The 23,916-nt window shown below is 41.0% G+C and overlaps 1 protein-coding gene and 1 long non-coding RNA gene across 3 annotated transcripts; one reads left to right on the top strand and one right to left on the bottom strand.

The window, feature by feature from the left end:
- Positions 1-3,071: 3,071 nt before the first annotated feature.
- On the bottom strand, positions 3,072-16,182 carry DCAF4 (DDB1 and CUL4 associated factor 4). 2 transcript variants are annotated; one of them, XM_040558490.1, is made up of 14 exons: positions 16,100-16,182; positions 15,864-15,973; positions 14,181-14,278; positions 12,792-12,949; positions 11,229-11,311; positions 10,520-10,622; positions 9,388-9,531; positions 8,699-8,748; positions 7,410-7,489; positions 6,008-6,103; positions 5,799-5,896; positions 4,833-5,009; positions 4,481-4,595; positions 3,072-3,543 (listed from the first exon to the last, which is right to left on the bottom strand). In XM_040558490.1, the coding sequence occupies exons 2-14, from the start codon at positions 15,965-15,967 to the stop codon at positions 3,350-3,352; spliced, it is 1,500 nt and encodes a 499-aa protein (XP_040414424.1). In that variant the 5' UTR covers positions 15,968-15,973; positions 16,100-16,182; the 3' UTR covers positions 3,072-3,349. The 2 variants fall into 2 exon arrangements, with proteins under 2 accessions (XP_040414424.1, XP_040414425.1); XM_040558491.1 differs by lacking the exons at positions 15,864-15,973; positions 16,100-16,182 and adding an exon at positions 13,047-13,114 and having other exon boundaries at positions 14,181-14,280.
- A 61-nt stretch (positions 16,183-16,243) lies between these two features.
- Positions 16,244-22,164, top strand: LOC121070807. The gene is made up of 3 exons (XR_005820233.1): positions 16,244-16,528; positions 19,327-19,422; positions 22,012-22,164. It is a non-coding gene; the product is annotated as an uncharacterized LOC121070807 (long non-coding RNA).
- Positions 22,165-23,916: the final 1,752 nt, after the last annotated feature.

Consider the following 23,916-nt stretch of genomic DNA (forward strand, 5'->3'; position numbering starts at 1 on the left):
ATACCCGTGGTGATGAGAGGGACTGGCAATTTGCAAGTTTTTATCATTTATTAAAATACTTGTGGGCCTTTCTTGCAATGGAGCAGGGAAGAATGGTGTGGCAGGCTGTTTCTGGGATTCTCCAATGTCATGCTTCTGCTCTTAGCGCAGGAAAGCAGTCCAGTTCCTCTCTCCTCTCTTACATCCTGGAGGACTCCCACTAGAGCAAAACCACTGTTCTGTCTCCCTGGGGGCAGGGAGCAAGGAAAATGCTGCTGCTCTTTCATCCAGCAGCTGGGTCCCATCCTGCTTTAACTGGAGAGGAGTAACATAATAGCCTCCTTCCCAACAGAGAAGGACAGCAGTAAAGTGCTGTACACAACAGATGGAAACTAGAAGGTTTGCTCGACTGTGGGAAAGAGTCAATAATGATCTGTACTTTGGCTTGAGGGAGGTTACGAGCTCAGAATGACCTTGATTTCCTAGGCTGTAGGAGCCTGCTGGAACCTCATTGTGCCTGTTGCTTAGCTCTTGATCTGCATGTACAGTAAACAACCCAGTGTTTGGGTAAACCCAAATAACTGGGGTGTATGAAGAAATAGTAACTAGTTCAGGACATGAGCGTTCTTCAGCAGCTGTTTTGGGCAAGCTTTCTAGAGAAAAGGTGCAGCACGTCTCCAGTGACATTAATGGGGAAATCACAAAGGTGCTTAGTGTTCTTCCACAGCCCTGAAATTTTTTCTCTGTAGCCTGTCAGCAAGGTGTGGTCAGTAAGGAGAGCCTGGCTGTCCACTCTGAGCCTTGCTCCAGTGGGTAAGAAGGACCAAATTGTGCCTGCTGGGTGAAGGATGCTGCAGCCTAGCTTGGAGTGCAGATTTGGCCTTTCTAAAGTTTTCTGCTAGATTCAGTGCTTGCTGAGAAGCTGAGGCAAAGAAATAGGGTATTTTGATACTGGAGCAAGAGAAGAAAGCGTGCAGTTCCTTTTTTTTTTTTTTTTTTTTTTTTTAAGCTACCTTGGGGTCCTAGCTACTGCTGCATAAAGAAATGGTTGATTTGTCAACTACTGCCTGCATACTGCTTGCTGTTTGTTACTGAAGCCAAATTACCTTTTTTACCCTGCTCCCCCTCTCCTTTCATACTGCTCTTGCAGGCTTAATTAGAAGCATTGGCTGCAAAAGCATTAGTTGGGTAAATGGGTTTGCAAGGACGTGTGTGTTTGGCTCCTGGAAACAACAGAAAGCAAATGAGTATCCTTTTGTTTTGTGAGCTTTGGCTAAAAAGGAGCAGAGAAAATAAACTGTCTTTAGTTATGTAAGATGCCTTTCTGCCACAATTCCTAGCTTGCGTTTCCCACAGGAACTTGGCACAATTGTTGCAGGGTCTTGTTCTCACAGAACATGCACTACTGTGGTTAAGAGTATCAGAGAAAGTTTAAATGCTAACTTGACATTCTGGAATTCATTTTTAATAAAGGGAGTTCGTGATGTGTTTTGTTACCTGTAAGCATTTGAATCATATGTTTGCTAGTGAGAATATCGATATAAAGTATGTTCCTGTCCAGCGCTGAGTTGATTATCTGATGTAACATCTGGAGTTTGTGGTGGGATGGGTGAGTTAGGTTTGTTTTGTGAACAGATGCTTAGTTGCAGCACGCATCAAGTAAGCCAATGCAAACTCTTCTGCAACTGGTGCTGTAGATACTAATCATTGTGTGTGCAACAGAAAATGGCCCAAGTGAACATAAGACAAATTACAGGGTATTTTCCTAAATTAAAAAGAAAGGCAAGTCAGGAATCAGTGACCATGCTAACCAAGCTGATTTCTTGATTGTCCAGGGGTAGTAAAGCAAATGGGAAGAGCCTGCAAGACTGTAAGACTGCAAACCCTCCACTAAGAACAGGGGCCTCTCAGCCTTATAAACAAGTTCTGTAGAAAGAAGTGGCAGCACAGAATATGCTGTGAGCAGCTTCTGCTCTGCCTTGTGAGAGGGTTAAAAAAGGCTCTGCGGAGAAATGCTAAAGCTAGATGTATCAGGGGAGCTGTAACTGCAAGGAATTTGCGGCTCAATTCCCTTCCAATGAAAGGGGAGTTGGTTGTTAATGGGTTAAAGGAAAGATTTGGTTGAATGTATACTCAGGGAAGAAACTGTGTTGGGTAGTTGCTGGGATGTATCTTAACTACCCTTGCAACAGTTATCACAGCATGAATATATTTTACATGAAAAGATGTTACACTGTTCCCACAAGGAGAGTTTTCCTGCTATAATTTTGTCTTCTGTATTGATTAATAGGTAAAAAATATAAAGAAAGGGAAGGAGATAACCACACAAAAACGAAGTGTGGTGAGCAAAAGGAGCTGCTGAGAAGAAATAGTTTCCCAGAGTAGTGTATTGCTTAGGCCTGAAGGTTGTGGAAAAGACAGGAAAAATGAGGGTGGAGCCCTGCAGGACCCTTTGGTACTTCTCAGTAATTCCCTCTTACTCAAATTCACTTGAAAAAATGGAAGAAAAGGGTAGGGGAGGGCAGGGTATTGGAAACATGCCCCCCCCCCAAAGAAAACAAAACCCAAAACATAAAACTACAGGATGTCCAGGTTTGCAGCTCACTCTTGAAAGGGAACCTTCCTGTATTAGACTTGCACTGCAGAGCACATCAGGTGCTTCAACACAGTTCCTTTCTGGAGGAAGCCAAGAGAGACCCACTCATAAAGTGTGCTTCTTAGTGAGCTCAGGCTGAGCAGGGATGCAGAGGAATGAGTTAGCTGCAGCACCACAACCTTGATGCATGCCTAGAAGGCTCATGCCACACCCCAGAGAATGGCAGTGAAGATTTCTCTGAGGGCAGGGACAGGCTTGCTTTGCCTGCTGTTGCACAACATCCATCACTGCCTTTGGGCTATGTCAATACAGGTGCTCTTCAGCATACTTATGGTTACCACTATCCCCAGTCTGTGCCTGGAGGGCAGGTCTTCTGTCCCCTGTTTCTGCTGGAAGACGTTTCTGCTGCTTGATGCCTTTCTGGCCCCCTTTTAGCAGCCAATGGGCCCTAAGCCCACAAGGGTTTGAGAGAACAGTACAGATGCAGAACAAGAGATTAATCAGCAGTCAGCTTTTATTTACAAAATGTCTGAGATATATACAGCAAGATTTGCCAAACCTAGTGGAGGTTCTGAATTTCACAGCAGCACATAGTGACTCAGTGACATAGAATCATTAAGGTTGGAAAAGACCCTCAAGATGATCTAGTCCAACCATCACCCTACTACCACTGTTACCCACTAAACCATGTCCCTGGTGATCAGCGTAAATATTCTGAATTCACGTATAGGCTGGCAGCTTTGTAGACTAGGTCTGAAAAGAGTATCAATTGTGTCAGTTATAGGAGAAGTGGTAGAGATCCTGTTTGACAGCCATGAGCAAGCCAGGGACTCCTCGTCTACCCCCAAGTCTTGAAGAAAACACCACACTGGGAATAGCATCTTTGGAGGCTGGGTGGGGAGAAGGGATGGTTCTAAGCAGACGGGCATCTTGGAGGTTCCAAATTCTGGTGTAGCAATCCTGACCAACTGGAAAGGAAGGACACCAGTAGTCAACATCACACAAGAAGTACTTTACATGGCTCTGCAAGACTATCATCAAAGAAGCAGAAGGTGGTCTACAGAGAAAGCGTAACCATTTCTATACATCCTGCAGGCGAAGTGCTTATCAATACTTTACAAAACAGGATACAAAACAACACTGAATACTGCAAAAGTGGCAAGAATACGCATTTCTTATTAGGTAATAAGAGGTATAATAAATCAGTATTTAGAATGCTTTCCTCATTATTAGGCAAAAAAAGCGGATAAAAACCCAGCTTGTCAAATTAAGAAGAATTATTCTCATTATTCCATCACTTATTGAAAAACCCAGGAACAGCAGACACTACGTGTACAGTGACTTCAAGTCTAGCTATATTATGAGGATTTAGGAATTTTGCTTCATTTACTGTTACCTTTCCTTTTTGGAAAAAAAAAATCTCAAAATGTAGCCAAGAGTATTCAAAATAACCCTGAGTGACAGAAAATTTACAGGGAGTTCTGCATATGTGCCAGCACTTCAGTCCATCACCACACTACGACCTGTAGCATCAAAGAAGCCTATACATGGTCTTTAGTCTCTATATAGGGATATTACTTCAAGTCTCCTGTTAACACATTGCTTCCCTGACCTTCAAAATCCAGTATGTTCTGCTCTACTCTTGGGCCGCACTGTGGAAAGGATAATGGGACTTCCTGAACATAGTGGATAAAGCACTTGAGAGCTATGCAGGAGTGATTACAGTAGGTGCGCATCTGTAATATTTTAGTTTTTGCTTTAGATGTACTGTAATCACCTACAAAAGTTCTGCTGAATTTTGAAGAATTAACAGCTTTACAGCTTGCAACAGCTGCAGCTAAGAAACACTCTTCAAGCATAAGAAAATCACTGCACTTACAAGTAGAAGAGAAAAAGTCAACCCACCTGCTGTAAGAAGTCCTTCCTCCTCATTTACATGCAAAGGGAGAATAGCATATTCATTGTGATGACCTTGGTACTGTTTCACACACTTTACTGTTCTCAGGTCCCAGAGTTTTATCTGAAAGTTGAAGTAATTTTTCACACGAGGATACGTTAACAAAGCAGAGATCACTTGCTGGTTGGTAAATAAGTGGATCTAGTACTGACGAGCAAAGACAGCCCCTGTGGGGAACTACCACCCAGTTCCATACCACTCTCCAAAGAATAGCCATCCACCCTCAGGTCCGGAGTAAGTGCGTCATTGCCCAGATACTGAAAGGAACTAACTGTCTATCCCACAGCAGCAGAACTGTACCTTCCCAGCCATATCTGCTGCCATCAGGTAGTGTTCAGCCTCAAGAAGCCGAATAGATGTAACTGCTGAGTCATGGAAGAGGCGGATTGCTTTCCAGCTCTGGCCCTTGCGGTTGCGTTGACGCACATCAATGCTGAAAATCTCACCTGAACGGCAGCCATTGTACAGCATCGGGGTCTGGAAGAATCCAAAAGAGGGGTACTGCGTAGCATATGAAAGGACCTTATAACTTACAGAGAAAGTACCTACGTCAAGCTTTTGAGTTCACTGGTGTAGTTGTCCAACTATTTTATTAGCACAAGCATTAGGAACCAGAATTTTTATTACACAGTGCAACATTTTTGAGCCAACTCATTAGTTCCATTCAAACCTCAGTTTATTTTTTATTTATATATATAAATAAATATATATAAAATATATAAAAATTAAAAAATATTATATATATATATTTTATTTTATTATTTACCTCAGTTGTAAAGGTTCATCTAGGTTAGCAGGAACTTAGTCTAACATAACAGCAGAATGGGAACTGGAATTCTCATGTTCTGATTTGACCCCTCTCACTACATCTTTGTGAACAAGTCAGCTATAAAATTCTAATTGTTTTCTTCTCGATGGAGACAATACATAAAGTGTTAATGAAATTAGGTCATTTTGAAAAAAACAAAACAACCTACAATGCATTATTACTGTGCTCTTTGTACTTCCATCATTTCCCTTTTACATCCGAATATTTAACAAAAATACCCCCAACACCACAGATTTTGAAATCGGTTAATTTTTTCATTGCTATTCCACTGTGTGCCAGCATCAGACCACATCAACTCTGTTACAGAACAGCTATCGAACAATAACTGCTGCCATCATAACCTTATCCACAACATGATGAGCCCGATCAACAGACAGTACCCACTAATGACAATGCTCTGAAAAAAAAAAAAAAAAAGCGTGTATGGTTCTTTCTACCTGTGTGGCAAACTGTTGTGCCAAGACATCGCTACTGGTTCCAAATGTCTGTCGATGCCCTGTCACTACATTGGTCACGAGAACTCGTCGTGTCAGGCCTAAGGGAGACAGATTATGTTCGTTTAGTTGTAATTTGAACTGCAGGAGGGAGATTAATGCAAGAAGTCTTTCCTGCTGAGACAAAAGTGGTCGCTAGCCTTGCAGATCACCTGTGCTGAAGCAGTTGTCTGCTTGTGGATTCAGGCACCAAGCACAGGACCAGGCAGTAGATATCTTGAAGCTGCACAGCATTCCAGGTCGATCTCCTAAGAGAAATAAACACCACATGAAGCATCCATAAAATGTAAGGACAGGATGATAACTCAGGAAGATTCTCTGGACTTCCATGCTTCTTTGAACATTGTAATTAGAAGCAGAGACAATGATACCCAGTTAATATTCCTGTGCTACTCAAGAGACATGAAACAAAAACGGGACTTCACCGTTGTAAGCTGAAGACTTACAGTCTATACATATACACGACTGTGAAATTTATTCATTAGTCAGAGGGCTGACCATGATAGTAAAGATCAGAGAAGAAGAAAGTAACACTTGCCTTACAGCACTAAGTAAGCCATTTTTTAAAGACAAGTGGGCTGGAAACACGGAACATTTTCTTTAGAAGCTGTAGTTCAGCCAAAGCCTAACTTAGAAGTTCTATAAACAGTGAAGATGGAAGAATTAAAAAAAAAAAGTAGGGAGGGGAAAAAAAAAAGAACTTAGATTAAATTAGTACTGTCTCTTCCCTGCTTCTCCTGGCCTGTGTTTTTAAAACAGTTTTTAGTGAAGAAACAGCACTCTAGGTTTGAGTCTTACTCATGTAGCTCCTGCACAAGGCCTAACAACGCATGTACTTTAAGTGCACAGTTTTCACTTACTTTATGGCATGTCTGCCACAATCACACAGATGTCAGGCAACACAGGTGACATGTCTAAAACCATGCTGCAGATGGGGTAGGCTTTACTTTTGTTTTGAAGGTACCAGCATGGCTGCTGTCTCCAAGAACACAGAAAAAATATAAACAATACAGCTACAGCCATCAGATTTATGATAAAGGATTTTCTAAATCAATCATGCTTACACAAAACTAAGCACGATGTCTAGTACAAGGAGCCATGAGCTGAGACATTTACCAGCTTTCCACCTATGATTAATCCACTGAGCATAGGGAGTAGCTACTGTGATAAAGTATCCTGCAATGATTCTAGGGAGTCTATAAGGACATTTAAGTACTTCTTGTGTGCAGCTTCTGCACGTTACTTAAAAGGCCAAGCTACTCATATGAATAACCTCAAATGTTTACTTTACAAGCAGGGCGTTCTCCTGCCAAAGCGCAACATCAGCGGAAGCTAAAAATAAACTAGTGCTTTGAGTACTGCTTGCTAATTAGTTCTTAAGGTAAGTTCTTTCATCTGTTCATTTCTTATACTGCTCAGGACTTTCTAGATTTATTTTTTTTTTTGTACAAGAATACAACAGGCCCACCAACTACTGAAATGTGGACATCTTTCCCTTGTACTCTTTGCACTACCGTAAACTACTATCCAAAATTGGAAAAAAAACCATCCTACCTGGGTTAGTGCTGCTGAACAATGATGCTGGAAGCAAACTGGCACAGCCTGGAGTTTCTGCAATTCCCATGAGACACAGCTTGCTGGAGTGAGTTAAGGAAAACAAAGATTTTTTCCTAGAATGGAACAGGCTGCCTAATATTTATAGCTGGGAAAAGTAAGATGATCTGACACAGTTGTAGTTCATAACGCTTTCTGTTCAGTAATGTCTTCCAAGAACTTTGTTGTGCCTTACGCTTCATAATTAAGTCTTGACACTTCCCTTCTTTCATAGGATGAGCTAGAAAGAACACAATTGTGTATATGTATATAGACCATATATGCCGATGACACAGCATTAATATAGAATTGTTTTGATGGAGATGAGCTGGAGAAAGGGTTACATGCACTGGGGAGGCAAGGGTCAATTTAGACTGCATTAAAATAATTCCTAAAAATTATAGTGGGTATAAATAGGTTTTGAAACTGCTTTTCAAGTTTAGTGTGGTAAATCTATGTCATGGATAGGAAAAAACATTGAATAACCTAACTAATCCCCAACTCCTAACCATCTCTAAGCAAGACTGATGAATTCCTGCCACCTTCTGGATCAGTTCTGAATTGCATTGCTTTTCCCATGAGCTATTACATACCTATCAGTATCCCTTCCTCTTTTAATAGCCACTTTTAATGCCACTTCCATAGACCTTCCATTGCTTGCCATCTCCCACTTTAAAATTCCATTTTGTTCCTCTCTTTTGTGACTCTGCGTTGTCCATTTCTTCTTCCTTTACTACACATCAACTTTCCTTTTCTTTTGAGATAAAGCTGCAGGACATGCTCTGGCACTGAGCTCTGTCACTTTGAACGAATTGCTGCTCTTCTCCTCTCCCCTCCAGTCAACATGGCGATGGTTTACAACAGAAACCAAACAACACCCTTTCAAAGAGCTCCACTTTTTAAAAAAGAAAGTTAGTTGCCTTAACTCTCTTTTGTTGTTGCCCCAGCCAATTTCTAATCCTTATACCATCTTGCATACAGCATCTGCACTACTAATGAGGTGGGAAGTCTCCAGGGCAGGAAAAGTGCCTAATTTTGCCTTTTATTACACTGGAACAAAACTCCATACATCTGTCTCACTAGCCCCAACAACTTCCAATTTTATTTATTTTCTACAACTTTCCCTGTCTTCTAGAAAAGAACATGTTTGGGGCAACTACATGAGATGTCTTTTGAAAATTTTATGTTCTGTGCAGCATGATGCAGAATAGTCAAAGCAGCACTGACATTTTGCTTTTTTAAAAGGATATAAAACATGGGAGTCTGGATGAGTCAGTGATGCCCAGCACACAGAATTCACCTTCAGACACAAGAAGACATACTGTTTGTGTAGACCTCTTACTCAATTCATGAAAGGGCATTTCCATGCAAAGATGACATGAAACTACACACTGGGCACACTTCCTTAGCTCATGCAATAGCGTGGTAGCAGCACAAGTACAGTTTATCCCTATTCTCCTCTTAGGTGTACAGAAGAGAGGGCAGCATTGAGAAGTCTGTCCAAATACGGACTAAGGCACCAAGCACATCCTATTATTTAAGGAATCATCCTTAACAGAATCTGAGCATGAAGAGATTACAGAAGTCTGTTTTAAATATCCTTCATGTATACAGATAAACACATGTTCCCAAAATTATTTTAAAGAAAGAAGCTTACAAATCTTACTTTCTCAACATAGTTTTTTCAGCTACGGCTGAGCGAAACCCTGAAGCGCTATCCTTGGAAAGTGATACTTCTACATGGTCTTCCGTTCTGATGGCAGCATAGCATTCCTGATAAATAATGCTGGTCCTCAGGACTGTCCGAGACAAGTTTACTGCTAGATTCTTCCTTTCTCTCCTACTAGCCCCTTCCCCTCATGCACTTCCCCACGTGCCTAGCAAGCAACAGCATTTTGAGAATGCAGCAATTGAAGGAAGCAGGAACAGAACACAGTACTTTGCGGTTCGTGAAGTAGAGGTTGTCATACATCTCTACAGTGAGAGACTCCTTCCCCAAACCACTGAGGTTGATGATTCCGTATTTACATCCTCCGTGCTCTACGTCATTCACGGTAAATATCCGCTCACAAGCGACATCTGCCTGTAAAATAAAAGCATCGTTGCACTTAGTGGAAACTTGCTGGAAAAAATGGCTTGAGGCAGCTGCATTAGGTCTAAAATGGAGAAACATTAATTGGTCACGTTAACACTATTAACTTTCCATTCATCCTTAAAACAGTGGTCAACACCTTTTTTAATGCAGATATAGAAAAAAACATCATTAAAAAAGAAATTTATTCAGTCCTTAAACAATAATAAATATTCTTTCCCATTACATCAGATACTTCCTCTGGTTGTTATTATTAAGCACAGACTGGTATCAGTAGAGTACTCAAAGAAAAAACTAGTAATTAAATCTTATCAAAAGTGAATGTGGAATTCTATGCTGCTTAAGTGTAAGAGACTTTCCTCCTTCTGGATCACATCACAGCAAAAGGGATGCTGCTATATTTCAACTTTTCTTTTATAACACTAAGTTTCCAACCCTGTAGCTCCAGCTACCTATGCAGTGCTCTGTTTATAAGGCTAGGAGCTGGTCCTCAAGAGCTTCCTACAGGAACTATGTTGTTTGCTCCAGAGACCTTTCCTGCACAAACACGTCACCAAAACCAGTAGAAACTGCCTTCAGAGTATGAGATGTAAAATCATTACAGTCACTTACATGGACTCCCTACACTACAGACTTCGCTATTCCCCAAGTTCTTCTCTTCAGTTTTCTTCTTCTTCCCCTTCAAAAAAAGACCATACTGATTGTCCACTCAATTCCTGTTTATTTCCAACAGGACATATTGATCAGCTCCCCAAATCAATTACATATCCAACCTTTTCATCATTTTCCTCTCTAAGGAAGGACAGCCTCTTCCTACCTGTTTAAAAACTACTGAGCTCAGATTTCGAGAACTGATACAACAGGAATAATGCACCTTTGAAAGCAAAATTTGACCTATAGGATTTGATTTCAAAATCCTCAATTTTCACTGAAGACAGATTTTCTTTATGTGAAAGGTTTAACAGTTGTCATAACATACCACAATTATTTTAAAATTGTTGGTTCCAGCAACCGAGGAATCTGGACTGTGAATTTCTATCTTCCTCCTCTGCATGCAGTTCACTTTTAGTTCATGGACCATCCTGTAAAAGCAGGCAGGGCGGGAAGAGAGAAGGAATTCAGGTAAGCCTAGGTTTAAGAATTGTTGATAAGATAGTCAGAACTGCTTCTCAGTCGCAGAAGATAAAATGCCTGAAAACTAGCATGCTACAATTTCACTTACATAACCCGTTCATTGAATTTCATCCCATCATTTTGAACCCCAGCACATCTCAAGTAGCAGGAACAACAACATAGCAAGCCACTAACTTGCTTTCTACACTGTTATTGAACTTGAGCACAGAGATTCTAATGGTGGGGAAAACGTCCACATCAACTGAAGAGCACTAATCCAAAGAAAAGCTGAACTGTATTCATACAGCACAATGTGTCAAAACAGCATGTATTGAAAAAAAATGTGAAGGTTTAAACTCCAGTTTTCTGAGATTGGGAAATATCTTCCTCATCTGAATTCTCACCACTTTAGAGATTTGATTATAAAAGAATATAACTTTTTTGTTATTATAAATAATATGTTACTCTGTCCTAAGTGGAAGAGTGAGGAATGAAAAAAAACCAAACTGACAGCAATGGTTGTACAAGTAGCAGGATTTGATATTGCAAAGAGAAGACAATTCACATTATTGTACCTGCAATAGCTTGTGGAGCTGAGCAAACCTAGCTGCCTTTTCTGTAACAGGATGGATGAATTTAGTCCAGCCCTTGTTGTTTTCTAGAAGAGAATAAAATGAAAGTGTTCTCAGTTATTTTCTTGTTTATGATTCAACCGTGGCCATTGGTGTTTGATATTTGGGTAACTTCTTTCTCTAGCTTATGTATAATAATATTTTCAAGTCTATAAAAATGCATTTCAGCAACATTTCCCTGGTCTACCACAGTAAGTACACAAGAAAGAAGTATTCTTGTGAATCTACTCTTGTGAATTCCAGGTACCTCTATAAATACAAAAACTGGGAAAAAAAACACCCCTCTTATTTTTGCTTGACACAATCAACAGTACTAGCTTGAAGTGTGAAGTCACCCTGTGTTTTTACTCTAACACCTTAAATCTTATTACATAGCAAAGCTCTATCACCACAAGACTGCTATTAACATGCAGTCTTACTGCTGCACTAAGTTTCTTTTCCATTCATCACTTTTTAAAATTTTAGGTGAACACTTTATAAATACTAGGGAGAGCAAAGGATAGAGAACTTTGCAGAGTTAGGGATTAAGAAATCTTTTTGATAATGCTCTGTCAAAGTACTGAAGAGTCAGAACATTCATATTTAGGAGGCAGATTCGGATGTCTGATTCTATAACCAGATTTTGAGAAGAAATGTATATTCACTGTTCCCATTAGCAACTACATGGCCAGCAGCTGTATAGGATCTATGAAAACTAAGCCTCTCATGGAAACAGCTTAAGAGAAACCCTCCACCACCACCATCCTTCCACCAAACAACAGCACTTTCATAATGAAGATGGAAGAGCTGAATTGCTTCTTGAAGAAAGAACTTGATTACCTAAGGAGAAAAATACTACACTCCTCTCCCAAACAAAAGCATATTTAAGCTGAGCTTCAGACGCTGATTTGCCAAGTTATAAGACTTGGCTTTCAGGCAATTAAAGCCACCCTTGCTAGGTATTTTACCCAGGGTTCAGACGTGTAGTATTGCTATCAACTCTGCTGCAGCACTTTATGATGAAAAGTATACAGGCTTTCCAGACAAACTTGAAAGCATAAAGATAAGACCAAACTTGATGTTACCTGTACAAAGAAAATTCTTCGTTACAACACTGTTTCCACAAAACATTGTTAGTATTATTTCCTCAGGGTCTAGGCACACAGTCTAAATATTTATTAAACACACAGAAAGCCTACAATTGAGATCCCACTTTGCCAATTCACAGCAGGGATCTGAAACCTGGCATCCAATGTCCTGACTCAACTGTAATTGTTGGACAATTTGTTACTCTGAGAGTTCCTGTCTCTTTACAGGTTTTTTTTTTTTTGTTTTAGTGACTTCCTTTCATTCCTGTGTGGAACAACCAAAAGACTTCAAGAAATATAAGTTCTCAGCAAAAAGAAATTTTTGCTTCTTCAGACAGCTTATGGGACTGTATCACAGTCAAAAAATCTAAGGATTTTAGCTCATCATCTGTCTTGAGACAGAACACAAAGGATAATTGCAATCTATTTCAGAACGTACCTTGTTTTGTTTTTCTTCCTCTTCTAAGAGTCTCAGTCTTTTACTCTCCATTGCCTTGTACTGAATACTCTCCTTGGTGAGTGGGTTGCAGTTATTATGTCCAGGCAGTAGGCGAAAATAGCGATTTTTTTCTGGGTCATAGTAAAATCCTGGCAGTTCTTTAAAAGGTGGCAAAAATAAGCAAAATCAGATGCATAACCAAATTTATTTGTTACTCTTTGACATCCTACATCTTCATGGAAATGTCAGACTCACAAGGCTCAAAGTTCTTGCTCATAGCTGGTCCCAAGCATGATAGGCAGACCGGGAATAGCTGGCAACCACTTAGAGGAAAAAAGGATTTTATTCAGAAGAGGTGAACACCAACATCTTTGAGGGTTTTTATTTAAAACCTTTATCTACTACTAGAAACTGCGTTTGAAGTAACCTCTTTTTGCTGCTGCTTATAATTCAGCTCCTTGTCAGTATGTCTTAGATTTCAGCTTGGCAACAAACGACCAAGATTTATTCAACTCAAAAAAATGTAAAGTTAGTTGGTAAGAGCACGTTGCATGTAGTATACAAAATCTGTTTACGCAGCAATAAATGTTTTGAATGATATACGTTATTTCCTAACAGGTTCACAAACTCTTAAGCACAAAAGAGTGATATACAAAAAAGATCACTTTACACTCTGGCTTTGTCTGTTGCTAAGAGGTTGTGGAGTCAGGGGTGTTTCAGGACTCTCCTGCTGTGGAGGTATGCATGTTCCCACAGGCCTAGCTTTTCCTAGGGATGTTTAATGAGTCAGAAAACCAGAATGCAAACGGAACATCATCTTTTATAGCATTGCTACTGCACCAAGTCTGGTTTTGCCAGTTGACTCCCTAATAATGAATGCACAGATGATTCAGCCAGACAGTATTTCTTACAGATTATAAATACGCTGAAGGCATAGAAATGAATTTGTATTTTTCCAAAGTGGTGGATAGTTGTGTCTTTTAGAAGACTGACTAATTTGATCTACATTACTTTTTTACATACTGTCTTTTTATTTTTATTGAAAGATATTTTATAACATCTTCAGCACATGTAAGAAAGAAAAAAGTTCATATTCTTCCCAAACCAACATTTCTGGAGAGAAAAACAAAATTCTATTATTGTCAGTTTATAATAGCTTGGCTAAGCACACGAGTTTTCATACAAAAGATGGACTTCCGGGCCTGAAAGTGTTTCGTTCCTGCTCTCCAGATTTTCACTTACTACATCTCTTTAGATCACCTTTTCAGATACTAATTTTCTCTACAAACTTTACTGCCTATATCCATCCTTTAACACCGTACTATTAACACAGCTACTACCAATTTTTTTTTTTAAATAAAGTCAGCATACAGACACTGATTTTCTTACCTGGTACTACGGAGTTCTGTGTTAAACTGGATGAAGAAGGATTTCCACTGCTGCTGGGCTCTGCATTCACTGAGGTTTGTGGTTCCTCCTGTTCAGACCTAAAAAAAAAAAAAAAATAGTACTGCCTTCAAGACAGGCTCACAATTGCCCTACACATCTTTTCCACAAAGCCTCTTTAAAGCAGCTTGTTAGTCACACTAATAGAGTGCAATTTTGCAGGTCTGTGATAAGCACACTGCGTATATCACTGTATGCCAACCTATGAAAAAGGAACAGTACAAACATTCAGCTTAAAAACCTCTCAAGAACACAAGAGATAACAGTATCTCAAAAGTCTTAAATACTTACTAAAACATTAGAGGTGGTTGCTGCTTCTGTATGTGTAGTTAACTCTTCAGCAAAAGATTAGTACTGGGCATGTTACCATACCCTCTGTTTCAAAGAAAAGCACACCCTTGAAAGTAGGATAATACTTTAGAGCATAAAGTGAAAGAAATGGCATGGATTAAAAAAAATGATGTCAGGTCAGAAGTATTTTGCCATTGTCTTCATGACAGGAAGCTCACCGAGGAGCTTCAGAAGCATGCAAACCAAAGAAAAATTTCATGAAAACTCTAGGAAAGAAAAACTTTGTAATCAATATCACAGTAAAATAGGTAACTGCAGCTTTCTTCTTCTGGAAGCCATTTAAACAGGCACAGTCAGTGATGAGGAGTGAAATTCCATTGGGATGTTTTCTGAATCGCCCATACAATTCTCACTTTTTGAGACAGGTCATCTTAAAAGCATTAGGCCAAAATATTTTTCACGAGTCATAATTTACTGAATCAAAATAACAAGGCAATTCTGGTTTTAATACCAGCTCTATTGCTGTTCAGTCACACAAGTTTGCAATTTTTAAAGAACGTAACTGATCTACGGGGGTGGGGAACCACCAAACTCAAGCACTTCAATTTAAAGCTTGTTAGTAAAATACTTTATTCTATATTTATGAATTAGGGACCATTTGCATTTCTAACGTTTTACACAACTAGAATCAATGGGGCAACTCATACGTGTGTGCATATCTTTCCCCGAAAATACTTTTTAAAAGAAATGCTTGTAGTATTAAAGGACTGGCCTGCTTTACTCCTGTAAGAGACCAATGAAAGCACACAGGAAAGAAAGAGAGCCATAAAAATAGGTGTAATACTGGTAAGTATAGGTTCTAAAATTTAAAATGTCATTTTCTGAAAGCGTCAGTTCTCGAGGCAACAGATAATTCCTAAGAACTTGCCCCAGTTTCCTGATCTACGTGTGGCGTTATCACCCCAATACTCAACATGTTTTTAAACTTTTAGAGAGATCCTTTGAGGATAGCTTTTACACCGGTAGTCACTGAGGCGTGAGATGAATGGCAGGGAACGGTGAAACGCTTTTCTTCTCACTGAACTATGTTTGCCTGCTGATGAAGGGTTCATGGGAGGAGACACACCTGCAAAGACTACCTCACGGACCACATCTCAGTTTAAAATCCGCAAGCAGCCGCGAACGTGCGGTAAGTTTCCAGAACCCCCCGCAAGTAAGCACACCAGAAGCACCCTCTGAATGTGCAGAGGGCAGCCCCCCGCTCCCACACAGCCACCGCCCCGCAGCTGTGCTGGGGCCTGGCACCCCCCCCCCGGCCCGCACCCCCGCACTTGCCTCTCGGGGCGGTGACCGGGCCGCCTGCGCCCGCGGGGCCGGTGCCTGTGCCCGCGAGCGCTCCAGCGCCGCTTCTCCTCGCCTCTCCAGCGGCCTCCCCTCATGGCTGCCTGCAAAGCGAACGGACACACACGCGCTCGGGGGGGGGGTGGGGGGGGGCCGCCGTGTCAGCGCGCCTCCGTACCCAGGGATTCGGCGATGGGAGCCCCGGAGGGGCGCCGGGCAGGGCGCCTCACCCCGGGAACAGGGGCGCGGGCGGCCCGGCAGCCACACGCCCTGACGCGGAGCCGCAGCCCCCCCGGCCCCCCCTCACCGCTTCCCACCCCGATAGGCGCTCGTTGATTGGCCCTCGGCTGGCCTTGCCGCTTGACAGACAGCTCAGTCGCCAAATAGCAGAAAGCCAGGGCTCCGCCTGCCTCACTCTCTACGTCTCGAGGAGGGGCGGGAGGGAAATGGCGGCCGCCAGGAGAGCCGGGGCTGGGGGCTGAAGGCGGGGTGCCGTGAGGGGTGGGGTCGGTGCGCCCCGGGCTCTGAGGAGGTGGGGGTCGCCGCATCCATTTCCCTCAGCTCTGGGAAGGGTGGCTCTGAAGGGACCTCCCAGCTGGGGTCTCATAACGCTTAGGTTTATTTATTTTTTCTTTTTGAGCCGGGCAGCAAAAGTTTAGGTAGGTGGTGTCACGGCATCAGCACCAGGACTGCCAGCGGGTGAGGGGAGGAAGGAGCAGTCCTTGGCAGGAGGAGGGCGACAAAAATGTGTAACTGCTGCCTCAGTGCCTTCCTGTAAGAGGCACAGCGCACTGTTCTTTGCTAAGGTTGTGCTCGAGGCTGGCTTTAACTGTTTTCCACCCAAACAAGAAGTTAGATTTTTCTTTTGTCACTTTGATAATTTTTAAATAAGAAAAACCCAATATTAGGAAAATAAGCAACAGAATTCTAACTTGTTTCTTGGAATGGTTACGCCTTGCTCAAGCTTGCTGTGGTGCTTGGTGCGAGAGTAACTTTGGGGAGATAATCAAGGAGTAATGACTTCAAACTAAACAAGGGTAGTCTGAGATTAGACATTATGAGGAAATTCTTTACTCAGAGGGCAATGTGGCGCTGGAGCAGGTTGCCCAGAGAAGCTGTGGATGCCCCATCCCTGCAGGTGTTCAAGGCCAGGCTGGATGGGCCTTTGGGCAACCTGCTCTGGTGGGAGGTGTCCCTGCCCATGGCAGGGGGGTTGGATTTACACGATCTTTAAGGTCCCTTCCAACCCAAACCATTCTGTGATTCTTCCATTTGCTCTCTCTCACTCACTTAGCCTGTGTTTAAGCTCAAAATGCATAGAAATAAAAGTGGCCAAAGAAAGTATGTCTTTAAGGGTAGGAACAGTCAGAGAACTCACTTGTAGCTTGTATAGCTTGTGAACTCTATTTCTTTGCCTCTTTAAAAGGCAGAGGACCAGTGTGGTCTGGTCCTAAGGCATTTCTCATTGATTAGGCCTGTTTTTCAAGGTGGTTTAGCAATACTGGCTTTTCAGCTTCCAGAAGATAATTCTGAACTTTCACACGTTAACTGGAGGAGAGTAAAAGGCCCTATAGAAAGCTGCATGAGCAGCACTATCTGGGAGCTGTTAAGTCATTAATACTGTGAATGCCGTAGACTGGATCCAGAATGACAGTTTCGAAGGTATTGATACTTGATCATCTGAAATTTGATGATATGCATGTGGGCAGGAGTCTAGGAAATAGTTTTTCCTGTTGTTTCTGGCTCGTACATAATATTTCAGAACATCAGATGTTTTACAAGTAATGTTATACCTGTTTTTTTCCGCTGGCCTTATTTCAACTTTTTAATTTCTGATGCCAGTGAGCAGTGTTGAAGGTTTTGTGACCAATGCGCTGTTTGTAAGCTGCGGGTTTGACTCCACCAAGATAGAATTACCTTCGGGGAGAAGTATGATAAATGATCTGTTTTCTCACTTGTATTGCAAGCTTATTATAGAAGCTTGGACATGTAAATAGACTGGAAGAGACTTCAGAGGTCACTGGGTTGCTCTGTGTGTGTATGTATGCATGCAAATAAAATATATAAAACAAATAAAAGACCCCCTTCCACACATATGCTTACCACCCCTCCATTGTTCCTTAGCAATTGTTTGTTTAATCTGTTTTAAGAACAGATTAACAGAAACAGCCTTTTTGTTCACTTTGTTCTAGTTATTTTATTATATCGCCCACTGAAAGATTTTTCAGATGTTACCTGAATGCTTAGTGCTGCAATTTAAAATCATTGTTGCTTTTCCTTATGACTTTCATGGATGTAGAAAACAATTTATTCCCTCTTATCTGCAACCATATTACATATTTGAAAATTGTTTATGGTATCCCACTTGAGTCTTTCTCTAGATTAAACAGTGGCTAAAGCATGCCAGTTCACTCAGATACTATGGATGACAACTTCCAGCTCCAGTCATTCTTGCTTTCTCTTTTGGACCCTTTCCACAGGGAACACAACTTCCTTTGAGTTGTGTTCCCCAAAAGTGGATTCAGCTGAGGCTTTCCTAGTGCTGAGTGTTGCAGGCTGTACTTGGGTATGAGAGCTGCGCGATGTTTTACAGTGGCCCAACTTTCATGAAGCTTAACGATCAAAAAGGAGGGGGAAGTTTCAGTTTGAGAAGTGTAGCACAAGCGGTTATTTTCAGTCTGACTTTGTGCAGTTGGCTGTGCTGGTGCTGTCGCTATTGAATGCTGCTCTTCTCAGGCCAGGTCTTGCACTGCTCTGCAGGATGCAGTCTGACCTCAAGTTCTGTTCCCCGTTTGCTCTGGTGTTTTTTTCTATTTATGTCACTTGGGGCTAAATCTATACCTGGGTAGCCCATTAAATGCATGCTTTCAGTCTGTACTTAATTTGCTAGTTAAGTTTAATTGTAAATTGCATTAAAACGTTCTGTAAAGAAACAAACTTTGTTATTCACACTGGAATTTATGCTTTAGGCATTGGGTTAGAATTATTGCAGTTCAGTGTGTTGTCTTTCAACTGAGCGTCAATACCTGAACCTGTGTCCATTTTAATAGTCACTTGTGAAAACTAGGGTTAGTTTGCACAAACGTCTTTTGTGCTGAGGATTAAGCTGTGTATTTTATCTCATACTTGTTGGGGGCTAAATGTATGTGGTCTGCTAGTTATAGCTTAGCTTACTCAAGGCAACTCATTAAGCTATGGTAACTGGAATGCGTACAGGGGCCCGCAAATGTGTAGGGTAATCAAAAGCAGGATTTTGTCTAATGGTACAATTAAGCCTTAATTTAATTCCAGTGAAATCAAAGCAGTTATATTAAGATCCTTTGTAACCTTGTATGCCTTTTGCCTTATGTGCTGCAATAGTTCTGCAGCAATGCCATCGAGGACTTTAGATATTTTTGCATATGAAAGTTACTGCTTGACTTTATTTTAGTTCTTAGAATATTTTGCTGTCCCACAGGGTAGATCTGCTGTTCATGGTGAAAATCATTTTTGGGTTCTCCTGCATCAGGTCATGGAGGAAGGAACAAACCACTGTACCACTGAAGCATTTGAGGTGATTAATTATTATAATTTATATAAGGATTAATAACGTACATTTATTTTATTTTCAAATCTCGAGCCCCTAAAGCAGTCCTGATGATCTTAGAGATGCAGCTCCCTTCAGGGTCTGCTAGGTGCTGTACAGATATGGGAGAAGATCTGATCAGGCCCAGTAGAGAGCAGCAGTGCACTTACACAAAACTTCTGCCTCTCGGCTCTGTAGGGCACTTCGTTTTGATCTCTTTGTAGCAAGTATTGAATTTCTATGAAAATCAATTTAAAAAGCAGAAGTACACCAACAAATCCCTTTGCAATGCTACTTAGTCTGTTTATTTGTATTTCTAGCTGTAAGGTGCAGGGGCGCTGATGTTACATATTGTAACCAGAGTTCTCTCCATGTAGGAAGGAGAAACTTCTTTCTCCTGACATATCAGCTTTGTCTCCCCTGTAGGTTATGGGAGGGGAGGGAGTGAGTGGCTAAAACTGAAAAGTTGTCAATGCACCTGCACTTTCACAGTCCTTCACTGCATTTGCTAAGAGGAATTTTAAAGAATAATGGGAAAAAAAAGTCTAATACTTCTGGCTGTTAATATGGCAAGGAGTACTTCTATACCGGTGAGTGACACCTGGAAACTTTGTGGTAGGCTCTGTATCTATCAGCCCTTAGTATTGTACACACGTGCATAGGAAGGTGTCACCGAAAGACAGTAGTGAAGATATTTAGGTTATACTTTTATGACTTTAGTGGAAGGATTTCATGACTTTGGTGTAGTCAGAAGATTTACTGTAGATTATACAAGCATAAGTAGGTACCAACAATTTATATTGGAAGAAACAGAGCTGTGGTATTACGGGTCTCATGAGACAGGCCAGCAGGTTCCAGGAGGTGGTCTCTGGTAAAAGCCCCTCTTTGAGACCTTCCATTGTCACCTTCCACTTTCTCCTGTGGGGAGTACAGGTGGCTGGGCTGTTTGCTGCCTCAGAAACTGCAGCTCGCTTCCTGTGACTGCAACAGCCCAGCGTGCAGAGCTGTGGTGCTGCTGCCACCGCTTGGAGCTGGTTGGGGTGGGGGGCAAAAAAAAGGAGAAGGAGAAAAAGATCAATATTCTCCCCCAACTATTGACTTCAGTAAGGGGGTGGTTGCAGGGAGACTCCTGATCCATGTACCTATCCTGATGGAGCTGTAGGTATATGTACGTTGTATGTACATACACATATATGAACATATCAATCTACAAAACCAGGACTTCCATACCACATTTTTATGTATGCATAGAGAGAATGCTGGTTTGAAGGCATGGGATTTGCAAGTGGTTTTAAGGGCAGAAGTGACTGCTTTGTCTTTTTTCCTGTGGTGCTGTAGGTCTCGCGTCTGTCACTTCAGAACAAAACCTGACCTATTTGTTAATGATTTTAGTGCTTTTGTGAACTTTTTTTTGGTTAAAAAAAAACAAAACTGTCTGCAGGTGGTAAAATCATCTGTCAAGCAGGTAAGGATTGTAACTAGGCTTTACACTGCCAGAACACAGAACTGGAACTGGACTTTTTATTCCTTGCAGAGCCATTGTAGAATATAGTATACTCATGGTGTGGTTGTTCAAGAAAACTGTGTTGAATACTGCTGTCCTGCATCTTCATAGGGGAAAAATTAGGATTCTGTGTTGGAAGGTTAAGTTCATGGTATAAATAATGTCATTTCTAGAACAGTGGCAGCTGGCAGCTCTTTCATTTTTCTCCCAGACTAATTTGTTCAGTTTATGGGTATCTAATACACAAAGTGCTGCGATTACAAGATTGATTTTCAGCATCATATTTAAAAATGTGGCAGTGAGAAGCATTGGTCAGAATCTACTAGGAAGTATTTTCTTTTGGGGTCAAAATCTTGTGTACTTCTTCTTCTCCCCTGTCTGCTTTGGATGTGAGGTTTTACTATTATACAGAGATGTGAGCTGTTTTGCTTTACGCATCAATAGTGGATGTCACGTCTCTGACAGTTGATTTCCCACTGGAGGAAAAATTGGTGGTGTAGACCACAGGAATCATCTTTTTAGTGGATTTTTTTTTATATTAAATACACAGGCTTTGAACAGATGTAGAGACCTGTGATAACGCAGGGAAAAAAAAAAAACATCTCCAGTAATGTCAATCTGGAAATCAGTGTTTCACTTTCAGAAAGCAATGCTTTATCTTTGAAGTTCATAGCAACTTAGCTAAATACACAGTGTCACAGGGCTGCTAATGCTTCATTTCTCAGTCTATATCCTGCTTTCATCCAAAGGAAAGTAATTTGTAAGACTTGAGTGCGGGAAGCATTATAATCATGTGAGTGTGGTTCTCAGAAATGCACAGTAAATGAACAGTGCTGTCTTGGAGCATGAGCTAGCTCAATTATCTTGTATTCTGTGCTGTAGATGTACCCTCTTGTAAAAGTATTGTTTGAACAATACAAAAATTACTTGCTTTGTGTCTCTCCCCACCCTGCTTCTCTTGTTTTTGAAGATGTATGGTGGAACTTCGTGTTTCAAGTGGTCTCTTTTTTGAGAGAGAAAAGGGATTGAAAGTCTTATCTAATAAGAATTCTTGCTTCTCAATCCTCTTTCAGGAAGAACAGAGCAGGAGGAGGAAGAAGCTCAGCCCAGTGTTTACAGACTAGCGTGGGAGGTTTTTGAGATGTAAAGTAACAAGAGTAAGTTGTTGCTTTTTTTGAGGTCTTTCAGGAGTATATCCTGAAGGAAGAAGGGTGGGAGGAGGGAAAGTTAGTTTCCATATATCAGTACGTTCTGTAGAGGGCATGCGTGGGTTCTTTGATTTGTTTGGTGGTAAGGGATTGAAGGGAAGTAAGAGATCTATCTGCAGATACCTAGACTCAAAATGATAATATGTATCTTCTACTCATGTCTTGATTACTATTTATATACCCTTTCATATTCTGGATACTTCCAGAGCTATCATTGTGGCCTCAGTCTTAAATTTTATTCTTAGACCACTGTGCCTTCAGTCATCTTAATTGCATGTATACACTGGTATTTGGTTGGTCTTGGTGGTGCCTTCACCCTGCTGGGGTGCCTGTTTCACGTCTCCTAGATGGCTCCACAGACACTCTGCTTCATTGCACGGAAACTGGGGAACAGTGAACTGTGGGCAGTTGTAATTATCACTGTGGACGTCAGCCTGTAGACTTCAGTACATACGCCTACTGAAGAAGTCCACCCATGGGAATGGCATTACAGGATCTGTCCCATATCTACAAACTAAAAAAATTCTGTGCAGTTCATGATCTGTCACCTCCATTGTAGCTGTGGAAAAAAAAAAGAAATAAAAAGGTATTGTATACCAAGACATACAACACTTATGGGGAAATAATTAACTATTTCTGAAAAGAGATACTACATAATTCACTGAATTAAAACAAAACTGCAGATGAGAATAGTCTCTTACCCCTAGCAGTATTTTGTAAGGCCTTCAAAAAGTATAAAGACAACTGAAACCGCATGCCTTCTCTGTGGACCTCAAGCTGTAATTGTTTCACACACAAGAACAAATTTATCAGTTTGAAATTAAAACTCTAAAACGACAAACTTTAGCTCTCAGATTAATTGGATGGAGATTGAAAGAGGAGGTAGGATATAGAAGATGGTGTACAGGGTTGGTTGAGCTATCATTTCCCTGAGCAACGCACTTCCTAACTGGGAGCTGGAAAGTTCTGCAGGTTGCAAGGAAAGAATAACTGAAGTAACTGGCTGTAGGATAATACAAGTTGTGTACTATAACCTTGTGGGAAATCAGGAAGGATGACAGAGCACTCTATATAAAATGGTTAAGAGCTTCCACAGACTTTAAGATGCTACCAGACCATGGGGTTTAGGCTGTATTAATTACCCAGCAAGCAATTTTTTCTACCTGGGTAACAATTGAGTGTAAGCTGACTAATAGCATTTACTTTCTTTCTTTATAAAATGTGCCTGCTTTCCTAAAGCTAACAGACAGTGCAACTATGTCAGCTGGTAGAGCATCCTCACCTTGAATACTGAATTTATTTTATCACCTCAGTTCAGAATGCCAAGTCTGAAAGAAGAGAAAAATTCATGTGGTGTGTGCATGTGCATAAGGTCAAGGTCTAAGAGAACAACTCTGAGAACAGTAACATAAAGGGGAGGAGGTATTGTATGATGATAAGTAAGCAAAGTAAAATTGCTCCTGTAGGTTCCAGATAAAATTAAAATAGATGGTGAATGTTTTCACGTGGTATAGATCTGTATGTATACCATGTCCAACAGAGAAGTTCTTCTGACCTGAGGAGACTGTCTTCTAAAAATGGCTTCTAGGAGGGATACCAGTGTTATGTGGTGGTTGCATCATAAATATATTATGTTAAATGAAGGTGAAAGAAATAGCAGAAAACATTCTGAGGGTCTTCTCTTTTTTGTTTTGGAATTCTTTGACCTGCTTATCATGATCTCTTTGGGTTGAACTTTGAGGCAGATTGACCAAGTTATTGAATAATCAG

The sequence above is a fragment of the Cygnus olor genome, chromosome 5, assembly GCF_009769625.2.
Source record: "Cygnus olor isolate bCygOlo1 chromosome 5, bCygOlo1.pri.v2, whole genome shotgun sequence".
In the NCBI taxonomy this organism is placed as follows: domain Eukaryota; kingdom Metazoa; phylum Chordata; class Aves; order Anseriformes; family Anatidae; genus Cygnus; species Cygnus olor.